At 46.4% G+C, this 13,115-nt stretch overlaps 1 protein-coding gene across 5 annotated transcripts in view; it reads left to right on the top strand.

The window, feature by feature from the left end:
- The window catches only part of FMN1 (formin 1), a 367,097-nt gene that overhangs the window by 290,258 nt on the left and 63,724 nt on the right, over nt 1-13,115 (top strand). For all 5 annotated transcript variants that reach the window (XM_075330787.1, XM_075330789.1, XM_075330790.1 and 2 more), the window contains 2 exons: nt 5,281-5,410; nt 6,697-6,843. In XM_075330787.1, coding sequence (XP_075186902.1) covers nt 5,281-5,410; nt 6,697-6,843 — 277 coding nt within the window. The remainder of the gene's footprint in view (nt 1-5,280; nt 5,411-6,696; nt 6,844-13,115) is intronic.

Genomic DNA, 13,115 nt, shown 5'->3' with positions numbered 1-13,115 from the left:
CCGCACCTGCATTTTCTTACAGAGAGCCTCCATTAGACGAGACATGAACTGAGTCCCCTGGTCGGTAAGCATCTCCCTGGGAAATCCTACTCGGGAGAATATGATCAAGAGGGCATCTGCCACCTTATCGGCTCTAACTGAGGACAGAGCCACTGCCTCCGGATACCGGGTAGCATAGTCTACCACAGTAAGGACGAACCGTTTTCCAGAGCTGCTGGGGACGGCCAGAGGCCCGACAATGTCCACAGCGACCCTCTGGAAAGGTTCTTCTATCACCGGCAAAGAGATCAGGGGAGCTTTGGGAGCAGGCCCTGACTTTCCCACTCTTTGACATGTGATACAGGAGCGGCAGTAGTTGGCAACATCTGTCCCCATTTTGGGCCAATAGAAGTGGTGAGACAGCCGGGCCTTGGTTTTGCTGACCCCCAAGTGTCCGGCGAGTGGGATCTCATGGGCAATCCGCAGCAACTCACTCCTAAAGCGGTGAGGCACCACCAGCTGTCTTTCCTTCAGCCACTCTTGTTGGGGGTTACAGGGAATTGTCTCCCGGTACAACTTTCCCTGGTCCCAGAATACCCTCTCCTTATCGGTCTCTGAGGAGGGCTTCTCGGCGAGGTCCCTTAACGTCTCTAAACTGGCATCAGTTCGTAGAGCCACCTGGAACTCTTGGCTAGAGGCAGCCAAAAGTGACGTTAAGGTTCCAACCTCACCGGGACCCTCTGGGACCTGCTCTGGGTCCGTAACCAGTTCCGTTATCCCTCTGGGTGAAGAGGTGTCAGAAGGCAAGGTTTCATTTGCGTTCTGGGCACTCTGACTGCGGGTGACAGCACCGATGAAGGCTGTCTCCCCGGGGAATAACCACTCTTCCCCATCAGCCTGACAGGTACTACTGGCTGTGTCACTGTCCGCTGTGACACTGCTCAGCTGCATTTGACCACTGTCCTCGTGGTTCTCATGTCTGCCTCCATCTCTGTCAGCACAGACACTTGCTACCTTGGGGTTGTCCTCAGCCACGTCACCCTGCCGCGTGGCATGGCTGAGTTCCCCTGTACAAATCTCCACTTTATTACCATGCACAACATTTGTAATCACGTTCTGGATATCCGCATTCGGGTCGCATGACTTATCAACAACATTTGCATCACATGATTTAACCACATTTGCATCACATGACTGATCAACAACATTTGTATCACATGACTTTTTGGATTCGGGAGGATCATCAGGGAGAAATTGTGCAACTAATCGCCCCAGATCAGTCCCCAATAAAACATTGGTTGGTAGATGTTCATCCACCCCCACTTCCCTCAACCCTCTCCCAGCACCCCAGTCGAGGGGAATCAGGGCCATTGGGAAGGATTGGTGGACACCCCCCGCCAAGGCGACAGTCAGGAGTTTTCCCGGGATAAAGTTTTCAGGGGGTACCAGTTCAGGGCGGACCAGTGTTCTGTCGGCCCCAGTGTCCTTGAGCCCCACAGTGGGGGTTCCGCCTACGGTGACGGGGTGTAGGTTTTCGCAGGCCCTACCACCCGCCTTCCTTGCCAAAAGGACAGTTCCAGTGGGCCCTTGGGCCTTGGATGTGGGGTTCCTCTTCTGCCTCTCTGGGCAACCAGAGCTGAGGTGTCCAGGCAGGTTGCAGGAAAAACACCTGCGAGTGTCAGAGGTGGGCCGGGCACTGGTGGATGAAACAGGACCTACGGGAGGTCGGCTGGTAGGGGCAGGGGTGGTTGTAGTTGTCATCTTACCCCCTTTCCAGCTAGTGGTGGACGGCTTCCGCACCTCCGATGCACGGTTGGCCACATAGGCGTCGGCAATCTGGGCTGCTTTTGAGGCCTCCTTGGGCTCTCGGTCCATAACAAACTGTCGAACCTCCACAGGACAGACATGTAGGAGTTGGTCCTTCACCATGAGGTCCTTTAACTCCTCAAAGGTTGTAACGGACAGTCCTTGGATCCACTGGTCAAAGGTGCGCTGGAGCCCACCCTCCAAATCGCTGTAGCTGTCATGAGGTCCGAGCTGGAGGGTCCGGAATTTTTTTCGGTACACCTCCGGAGTCAGCTGATACTTCCGTACTAGGGCCTGCTTTATGGCCCCATAGTCTCCACTCTGCTCTTGAGGGAGACTGGCAAACGCGTCCAGGGCCTTGCCTCGCAGCCCTGGGGTTAAGTATTGTGCCCATTGTGTTGAGGGCAACTGGTACTGCAAGCAAGTCTTTTCAAATCCCCTCAGAAAGGTGTCCAAATCCCCGTCCTTTTCCATCACAAGAAAGTGCTCCGGTCGGGGCTTAAAGCTGCTGGCATTATTGGACTCACCGTTTAGTGAGGAAGATGTCTGCTGCCGGGCTTTGAGGATATTCAATTCATGGTCTCTCTGGGCTTGGCGCTCTCGCTCGGCTCTCTCAGCCTCTCGCTCGGCCTGAGCCTGGCGCTCGGCTCTCTCAGCCTCTCGCTCGGCTCTCTCAGCCTCTCGCTCGGCTCTCTCAGCCTCTCGATATTGCTGAATGAGGTTTAGCCGTCCCTGCCGGTCATCTGCAGCGAATTGTTGTAGAGCCATCTTCAGGAAAGAGTCCATGTTGCCCCGGTCACTGCTCTGGCTTGCAGTTGATGGTGGGGACTCTGCAGAAGCACTATCCTGGGCTTGGCTTGCCTCCTCTTCTCCAGCACTGGGGGAATGAACGTGCTCTGCGTCCCATTGTAAAAGTTCTTTAATGAGGTCTTGCCTCGTTTTGCCATGGCCATCAATCAACTTGGATCTGCAGAGTGCAGCAAGAACTTCCTTCTTCTGCTGATTGTACCAGGCTTCTGACACAGCCTCCATAATTGCCAAATAAAAGATAGGATAGAAAACAAGAGAGAAGGGGAGGGGGTAACTGCTACACGTACAGTATTGTTCCAGGTATATTTAAACACTGAGTTCAATCCTCAAAACTTTTGCAAGTTTTTAGTGAAAGGGATGATTGCTCAAACCAGATCACTAATGCTTTATATATCCCACCGCTTGCCACCAATTTGTCACGAACAGCCGGGGAAGTCCCTCAGAAATCTGCAGCTGTTCACTGATTTGTTACACACGACTACTCTCTAGCGCCCCCCTTGTCTGCAGGCCACTTTTGGTACTGCAGGACAATGCATAAGATGAGGCTGCTGAGCTGATAATGCCAAATATTGGAGGTCTCACAGCAAGGGTAAATGTATATCTCTGATTCCTGCTAATGGAATATTTATATACCTCGGTACCCTTAATGATAGCACTCCAATAATTCTATGCAATAACAATTACGCTGCCACCACCCAGACTTTCTACAGGTAGCTGGGAACCCGTTTCAGATAGCATAAGGCCCTTCGGGGTTTTGGATTCGTATATAAAGCATAAGGAAAGAAACTCTTAAATTTTTATATATTTAATCCGAAAATAGGCAGTGTTTAAAGAATATACAAGAAGTTACAAAAGGGAACAATACACATTACGGCATAACAGCTACATTAAAATAAAAGGTATAAACATGAAACTTACTAAGCTTCTGCCATAGAAGTGACGTCTGCTTATGGAGGGAGGGTCTCCAAGAGATGTTAGAATCGGCCAGCATCACCCTTCATGATGCCCTCCTAAGTACTGACTGGCCCCCCAAGACAGGAACTGTCTCTTATGCTCTTGCTAGCCCCCCTTGCCTGTGACATCATTTTACAGTCACTTGTGGGCTGTGCTCTGATGTTCACAGAGTTCCATAATTCTAGGGTTTTTCATATCTTTGCTCCTGGGTCACACAGGTGAAAGATATTAGCGTCATATTTAATATCTCGATTTTACAGTTACATTGATACCAAACACAACGACTCTAGCACAATTTTACTGGCCAATACTAATTTGTCGTGATTCCGTCGATCTCCTCGTCAGGTGAGACGGTGCGCTGGATTCCGCACGACGCAGGGATTCTGGCAATGTGTTTTTCATCTTTCTAGCATTAAAGTCGCACTTCAAAACCTGCTTTGGGAGTTTTCCCGCCAATATTACAAAGAATTGTCTTTCTCTGCAGCTTTTGGCTTTTCTTCTACCATCACCCAAAGTCATAAATACCTTAAGCTTCCAGGCCAATCAGATAATCGTCATGACGATCTCTGGCTGATGGTGGACAGGAGGGGGATGGAGACCCTTCAATAGTTCTACATGACACCTCTTTGGGTTGATTGATTGATTTCTACATGTTTTTTCATAGCATTTATTCCCATATTCATTGTTACACATATCTTAGCACTACAGAGTGCAACTGTCTCCTTTGTGTTGCTATTTTTCATGTTAAGTTCGCACCTGTTCACATTAGAAAGGTAGGATGTGCCATCAGTATTTTTCTTGAAATACAGTTGGATCCAGAAATATTTGAACAGTGACTGATTCTTTGTGATTTCAGCTCTGCAGGCTGCTGTTTTTAATTTTAAAGTGAAATAACTGAGATACTTGTTAAGTGAAGACTTTCTGGTTTAATTAAAGGGGTTGAGCAAAAATATCCTGTGAAACAATTCGGAATTGCAACCATTTTTCTACAAAGTCTCCTCATTTCAGGGGCTCAAAAGTAATTGGACAAATTAACTTAACCATAAATAAAATGTTAATTTTTAATACTGTGTGTGAAATCCTTTGCAGGCAATGACTGCCTGAGATCTGGAAGCCATGGGTATCACTAGTGACGAGTGAGCGCTAAACTGCTTGAGTGCTAGTTACTCAAATCAAGTAGATCAGACACTTGGGCAGGCTCGATTCAAGCAATGAGTAAAATGGAATTCAATGGGAAACACAAGCATTTTTCCAGCAGAACCCCCACTCCCCCCTCTCCTAAGAGGGTTGAGGAGGCCAGAAAGTCACTGAAATTGATGGAATCGGCACTCAAATGCAATCAGAACAGCAAGGGGATGACACCTGTATGCATCACCGACTGCTACGTCACTGCTGGAAAGTAAATAAAAAAAAAATGGTAAGGTAAAGCAGCCAGGGTAAAGCAGACCGCTGGGGGCTGGTCTTATCATTATTTATTATGGAAAAATGCACGCGTTTCCATTGACTTCCATTTTACTCGGGCGCTCGAGTCGCGTCCATCTGAGCATCCAGTTGCTCGTTATGATTTTCGAGCACCCAAGCATGGTAGTGATTTCTAAGATTAGGTGATGGCTTATGTTGGGTCCACCTAGTTATCTGGACAAACTGCATTTTTATTTTTCTGTATTGCATTATATATTTTCTTTTTATTTGATTAATAGATTTTAATAGGTTCTTTATTCTTTTATCAAGGTTTCTGTACGAGTTATCTCAGATACCAAATTTTACAGAGCGAGCAAAGTGTATAATTTTCCAGTCACTCTTCGCTGAAGGGATTGGCTCAGTTCATAGGAAAATAGACATCGTCACCCAGATCTGCACGGTAAGTTAAAGATAATGTTTCTTCAACTATCCCGAGAATAGTGCTCTGGAACTCGAACCAGGCTCTGTAGAGTCCCTTCTTAAATAGGATGTAGATACACACGCTCGACCTCCACTACTATTGATTATGGAGAAAGCTGACCAGAGCCCTGTCTTAAGATTGATAGATGTCAGACCCTTAAGGCCGCATTACACGCTACGATTTATCTGACGATAGGTCGTCGGGGTCACGGTTTTCGTGACGCACTTCCATCATCGTTAGCGACGTCGTTGCGTGTGACACCTACGTGCGACTCCGAACGATCGCAAAAATAGCGAAGATCCTTGACACGTCGTTCATTTTCAAAATATTATTCATTGTTTCAAACGCAGCAGAGATATTGATACGTTTGACACCCTGCCAATGACGAACAACATCGTTAGTGCGTCCGTCATCAGCGACGCAGGAGTGTAGTTACGAGCAATGCTCCACGCCTCCTCCGCTCTGATTGGTGGTACCAACTGCGTTCTGATTTGTCAGGCATGGTTGATAAGGCGGACACAAATCTTAGGAGATTCTGACAGCATGGAAGTTGGGGTGTGTAGAGGGTGAGGCAGTCACACACCAGGGTGTATGCTATGGACAATTATACGCCTCTGTCGTTGCTGGAATCGTTGGGAGGAATACTGTGTGACTGTGTGCACACGACCGCCTTGGTCAAACAATATATCGCTGAACGATGTAGCGTCATTTGTGAGATGTGTACATGTGACCGCTACAAAATGACCTATGAGCGATCTCTGCAACTTGTAGCAACGATCTGGGCGTGTCACATCGCTAACGAGATCGCTAGTGATATCGTTGTGTGTAAAGCGGCCTTTAGTGATGCTATTAGCAAGTTATGCCATATCCTGTAAATATTTCCTATTTTGAGATTAATCCTTACAGTTTTAATAATTTTACTGTTGCGTTTAAAAAAAATAATTGTCAGCTGTATAAAACTTTTGCCCATAAATCAATATTTTTTCCAGCAATTTTTCATGTAACATTTTACTGCTTTGATTTTTTTATTGTATTTGCGCCATTCTGCACAATAGATTGTTAAATTGTGCCAAGTACTTGGTTGTCTTTAACCCAATGGACTTTAAATAAGGCAATGGTTAGGTTAAACAATTGTGTCGGCGTTCCATTTAAATTGTCATTAATTGATGAGTGATAAAGAGGAACTGGCAGCATGGGGACCCCTAGTTGTGATTGTGGGGTGTCAATGTGGACTTTCTGGTACATTGCTGTGCTTATTTTTTTAGAGCTTGTTGGAAATAACGTCTGTAAAAGACATCATGGGCTTGATTCTTGCCTTTGGAAACTACATGAATGGAGGCAACCGTACGAGAGGACAAGCAGATGGATTTGGGCTAGAAATCCTGCCAAAACTAAAAGATGTCAAGAGTAGGGTAAGCTCCAGACCTTTTCAATTTTTCAATTGTTTTTTAGGGGTCAAAATAAAAGCTTATGTTCAAGATATTCTGAGTATTTCATTTTCATGTAGTGTTAGCATCTTGTTTTTTTTCTTTTTATTCAGATTTGCCATATTTAAAAATTGCAAAATGAGGCAATTGGCAATAACATCATGGTTGTGTTTGACCTTGTTTATCAACCCTTTAAAAATCTAGGTTGGTTTTGATGGACCTTTTTGTTTTCAGCCTTGTTATGGTAGTAAATAAAACTGTGGTTGTAATAACCTTTATACATAGAAGCGATTCAGGGAAGATCATGATCATGATGAGCTGAAACAGTGGTGAACACAGATCGGAAGGGGGGTACCTTGTGTGGGAAGAATATATGAGCCATCTGCAGTCCAAAAGGTCATCATACTGCACAATACCTCCTGCTTTGAAGATGGTAGTGGCTCCTTACCTCTCCGACACCACCTGTGCAGCTGCAACAATATACCCACCCCTGCATGAAAGTGTATCTGTTTGAACTTAGAGGTGGTCCACAATGCTGCAATAGTCAACATCTCTGTAAAACTGATAGGGAAGGCTTTTGTCAAATAGTTTGTTCAGCCAATTCTGCCTGTGAGTGGCGCTATTGCGGTCTACTCATCCCCATGAAGTGAACCCCGGGCTCCGTGACCTGAGATCGGGTGGTGTCACGTCAACTTCCAGTTGACCTGACATCAATTAGGCCGCAATCTTCCGGATTAACTGGACTGTGGGCGGCGTTTCACCACTCATCACAGCCCAGAGTCACAGCGTAGCATCTCCCGCAAGCAGGAACAATGGTAGGCCGTGAAAAGGGGTGAAACTCCACCCACAGTACAGCCACTTGGGAAGACTGGGGCCAGGCTCTGTCATGTCTGGTCAACTGGAAGTTGACGTGACCTCACCGGATCTCAGAAGTCACAGAGCCCTGGGGGTCACTTCATGGTCATGAGCAGACCGCAATAGCGCCACTCAGAGGCAGAATTGGCTGAACAAGGTTTTTAGAAAAAAACCTTCCCTAACAGTTTTACAACGCTGTGGCCACTATTAGAGTAGTGAACCACCTCTTTAACTTGCTGTAAAAGACTATATGATGCACAGTTTTTTGTTCCTGTTGGGTTTCATATAAATGTTAAAATGGAACTACAGCTTGGACAACCCCCAAACAGTTCTAACATTACAGAAAATTGTCAACTTATGCCAGTCTGGCGATTTTTGGTGCAATGAAGGCCCACTTGATCTTTAAAATCAGGTGACTAGCAACCTTAACTCTCAATTCTCCAGCACACTGATGGTTGGGATCCTCTGCAATGCAGGGAATTGTAGTGTTGCCCCATTCACTGAAATTCTCCAGTTTGATCATTTAGTATTTTTTTTATTTATTTTTTTTTTATATTGAGAAATTTTGACACCACTACAAAGAAATACGCACTTTGAGCTTTGACATGGAAAAATTATATTTAAATTTGTTACTAGTTACCTTTTTGTTAATAAATTGTAAAACGTTTCAGTCTACAATTTTCAGCCCCCCACCATTATCATCCTAATATGCAGTTTACAGCCTAATCCAAGTTTCAGATTTTCCCCTCATTGTAATTGACTAGATGGGAGGTCTGGTTGTATCCAGGGTGTTGAGGTTTCAGTAGTTCACATATTAGCATAGCCTTTATCAAGCTCTAATTTCTTTCTTTTATGTAATCTGTTTTCTCTGCCTTTCCTGGGACTGTAGATGCTTTCTCCCCTCTCCATGCTTGGGAGATCTTTATTCTACCACTTTCATCTTCCTGCTACTATGTCTAGCACTGAGAGAGGCGACGGAAGAGCAGTGAAGCTACCATAATCCGCTCAAATGGATTTGTATCATTTTTGCAAAAACTCTTAGCTAGATAAGACTTCCTTAGGCTGTGTGTGCATGTTGCATCTTTGTGGTGACCTCAAAGATGCACGTTTTTGGCCAACCAAAAAAACGCACACACGGCAAAAATGCTAAATCTAAACCTCAAAAGCTCACAGCGATGGGATTTATTCCTGATATCTGGCCAGATCCCAGGGACCATAATCTGGGGCAAAGGAGTTGGAACAAGGGCTTCATACTTACCGATCACCAGGACAGATGTCACACTGCTCCCGCTGCCTCTCATTCTTCCCGGGCCGCTCATTAGGCTATACATATTCACTGCTTCTCCCGCCCACCGGAGGCTGTGATTGGCTACAGTCAGACAAGCCCCCAACCTGAATGAGCGTGTGTCTGAGGCTTTTAATCACAGATGCTGGTGGGCGGGTGTATGTAGTACAGTAAAAGAAATAAAAAAAAATTGTGTAGGATCCCCCCATATTATGATACCACCACAGGTAAAGCCCGATAGCTTGGGGCTTATATTCTCAGACTGGGGGATACCCATGGTTAGGCCCTCCAGCCTAAAAAATATCAGCTAGAAGTTGCCTGGAATTGCAGCATCAATTCGATGCAACAGTCCCTGCACTTTATCCCAGCTCTTCCCGATTGCCCTAGTGCGGTGGCAATCGAGGCAATGAGGGAGTTAATGGCAGATCACAGCAGCCACTAAGTCCTAGATTAGTGACGGCAGGCGTCTGAGAGACCCCATCACTAATTTGTAAGTGAAGTAAACACCGAAAAAATCCTTTATTTTAAATAAGACAAAAAAGCACCCTCTTTCATTACTTTATTAAACCCCCCAAACACCCCTGCAGGTCCGACGTAATCCACACGAGGTCCAACAATGCTTCCACCACTGCTATATCTGAAGCTCACAGCGAGCGCTATAGAACATGACTGCCCGCTGTGACCTCCACGCAATAACTTAAGTAAGCCGCGCGATCAGCAGGGATATCACTCAGGTTACCGGCAGCCAAGGCTACTCCAGCTACTCCAGCTGTGACAGCAAATCACCCAAGTGACTGAAGTGAGCCTCACAAACAGCAGTGACATCACTTGGGTAATTTTCTGTCACAGGTGGAGGACTCTACCTTTGGCTGCTGGTAACCTATTTGACATCACCGCTGACCACGTGGCTCACTTCAGTTGTTGCGTGGAGCTCACAGCAGGCAGTCATGTTCTATGGCACTCGCTGTGCGCTTCAGATATAGCAGTGGTGGAAGCATTGTTGGACCTCGTGTGGATTACGTCGGACCTGCAGGGGTGTTTGGGTGGTTCAATAAAGTAATGAAATGATTTTTTTCCTTGTGTTTACTTTCACTTACAAATTAGTGATGGGGTCTCTCAGACGCCTGCCGTCACTAATATAGGACTTAGTGGCTGCTGTGATCTGCCATTTACTCCCTCATTACCTCGACTGCCACCGCACCAGGGCAACTGGGAAGAGCTGGGATAAAGTGCAGGGACTCTCTCATCTAATTGATGCTGGAATTCCAGGCAACTGCTGGCTGATATTTTTAGGCTGGAGGGCCTAACCATGGGTATCCACAGCCTGAGAATATCAGCCCCAAGCTATTGGGCTTTACCTGTGGTGGTATCCTAATATGGGGGGGATCCTACACAAATGTTTTTATTTATTTTTACTGTACTACATAGACCCGCCCACCGGTGCCTGTGATTAAAAGCCTCAGACACGCTGTCACTCCGGCTACAGTCAGACAATCCCCCAGCCTATCACAGCCTCCGGTGGGCGGGAGAGGCAGTGAAATATGTATGAGCCTAATGAGCGACCCGGGAACAAGAATGAGAGGCAGCGAGAGCAGTGTGACATCCGTCCTGGTGATCGGTAAGTATGAAGCCCTTGTTCCAACTCCTTTGCGCCAGATTCTGGTCCCCGGAATCTGGCCAGACATAAGGATAAATCCCCCATCGACCCCCGAATCAGTGGGGGATTGATCTGCCTGTCCTCCGAAATGCAGGGACAAAACGCAAAAAGAATTGATATGCTGCATCTGTGGTCACCATAAAGATGTAGCCAAAAAAAACTGCAATGTGCTCACAGCAAAAATGAAATCTCATACTTTGCTGAGAAAGAAAATGGATGCAGTTTTGGGACCAAAATTGCATCTGAAAAACGCAGCGTGTGCACAAGGCCATATTGTAAAATTCCGACGTCTGGCCCGGCTGCCCCGGCATTGTGATATTCTTTAGCTGACAATTCACAGAATAAAAGCTGCTGCTAATAGTTCTCGTCTTCTGCTCCTGGCATCTACAGAGATGTAGCGGTGATTCTGTCATTTTCTGTAGGGTTCTTAGTGCATTTTTTCTTAGTTTTACAATATAATATTCCAAATAAACATTGTACAAGAACTAATAGTCTTTGGCACCAAACCAGAGCTACAGTGTAAAGAATATTACCAGTGGTTAGTATTCTGTTGTGCCCAGCCGGTAGCTCCCAATATGATTGAACACTCTATATACAGCCTCTACTGCTGGTGTTTTACCAAGCCTTGTATGTGTTAGAGATGTATACGGAGTGTCTCACATGCGTGAATCAATGGCTGGTGTCATCTGTCCGGTTGTTTATAAGTCTATGACTTGTGTCTGGCTGCTGGAGAAGTGCACAATAATGTGTGGAATCAATTGTGGAATGTCTGCCTTGTATGAGCACTTGGATGATATCATTGTGAGATGTAGATCTCCCTCTAGGGAGCAGTCTCTTGATATACTGTATACTTGCCAAGAAATCTGATGGAGCCCTTTGAACTAAGATGGAAACTACTGGAAATTTTTGGTAAATAAATATTTAAAGAGGTTGGCCACAACTTTTACCTTGATGGCCTATCCTTAGGGCGGCTTTGCACGTTGCGACATCGCACGTGCGATGTCGGTGGGGTCAAATCGAAAGTGACGCACATCCGGCGTCACTTTCGACATCGTACTGTGTAAATGCTAGATGATACGATTAACGAGCGCAAAAGCGTCGTTATCGTATCATCGTTGCATTCACCGACATTTCTATAATTTAGCTGCAGCGACAGGTACGATGTTGTTCCTCGTTCCTGCGGCAGCACACATCGCTGTGTATGAAGCCGCAGGAGCGAGGAACATCTCCTTACTTGCCACCGGCGGCTATGCGGAAGGAAGGAGGTGGGCGGGATGTTTACATCCTGCTAATCTCCGCCCCTCCGCCGCTATTGGCCGCCTGCCGTGTGACGTCGCTATGACACCGCACGACCTGCCCCCTTAGGAAGGAGGCGGGTCACCGGCCAGAGCGACGGTCGCAGGGCAGGTGAGTGCATGTGAAGCTGGCGTAGCGATAATTTTCGCTACGCCAGCTATCACACGAGATCGTACCTGCAACGGGGGCGGGGACTATCGCGTGCGACATCGCAGCATCGGCTTGCGATGTCGCAACGTGCAAAAGCCCGCCTTAGGATAGGTAATCAATGTCTGATCGACTGGGGTTCGACACCTGGCACCCCTCCATTCAGCGGTTTTTGGTGCCAGCAGCAGGCAGCTGGAAATGCTCAGTTCTGGAGATGCTCCATCAACTGATGTGCCTCCTATAATAATCATTAGGAGGTGGATGTACAGTACCCTGACATGGCTGTGGTCTGGAGACAGGGCAGCTCCGGAACTGAGCATTTTGAGCTGCCTGCCGCTTGCACCGAGAACAGCTTATCGGTGGGGATGCCGAGTGTTGGACCCTGGTTGTTCAGACATTGATGAGGATAGGATAGGCTATCAACGTTAAATTAATGGCCAACCTCTTCAAGCTATACTCTGGTCTACAACATTGAAAATGAATGAATGGTATGTCCTCACTATGGCGTCTAATATGATAGCAGGTACACATATGAGGGCAGGCTGAGCACTTTTGGTGATTAGGAGAATTCCGTATTGGATTAATTTTGCTTACAAAATTCATTATTAGATTATAAAGATAATGTGAAGAAAGTTACAGGGCGCAAGGTTAAAGGGGTTGACTCATAAGTGATATTTCTGGCATATCCACTGGATAGCTGATAGATGACGGTTGGAATGAACTTGGCCTGATTCAAAATTCTCAAAACAATGAAGAGAGAGGGGGTGCTTTAACTATTCTCTCCCCAGTCACTGGTGGTCAGTCACCAGCCAGAATGAGTGGTCAGGGGACCACCATTCTGGAGGTAGAAGAGAGTTCCATCTTTGAGACCAACAACAATCTGACAATTACGGAAATAACTGTGGAAAAGAAAGCGCAATAGGGTCTTACCCCAATAGGGAAGGGGTAAATTAATAAAATCAAACTCACCTATAGAAGTTGTGCCAGTCACAACTCCTATATAAGCATGTACACTCC

Source organism: Anomaloglossus baeobatrachus, chromosome 12, assembly GCF_048569485.1.
Source record: "Anomaloglossus baeobatrachus isolate aAnoBae1 chromosome 12, aAnoBae1.hap1, whole genome shotgun sequence".
Taxonomy (NCBI): Eukaryota; Metazoa; Chordata; class Amphibia; order Anura; family Aromobatidae; genus Anomaloglossus; species Anomaloglossus baeobatrachus.
Note: the sequence above shows the minus strand (reverse complement) of the source record. Positions and strands in the feature narration are given on the sequence as shown.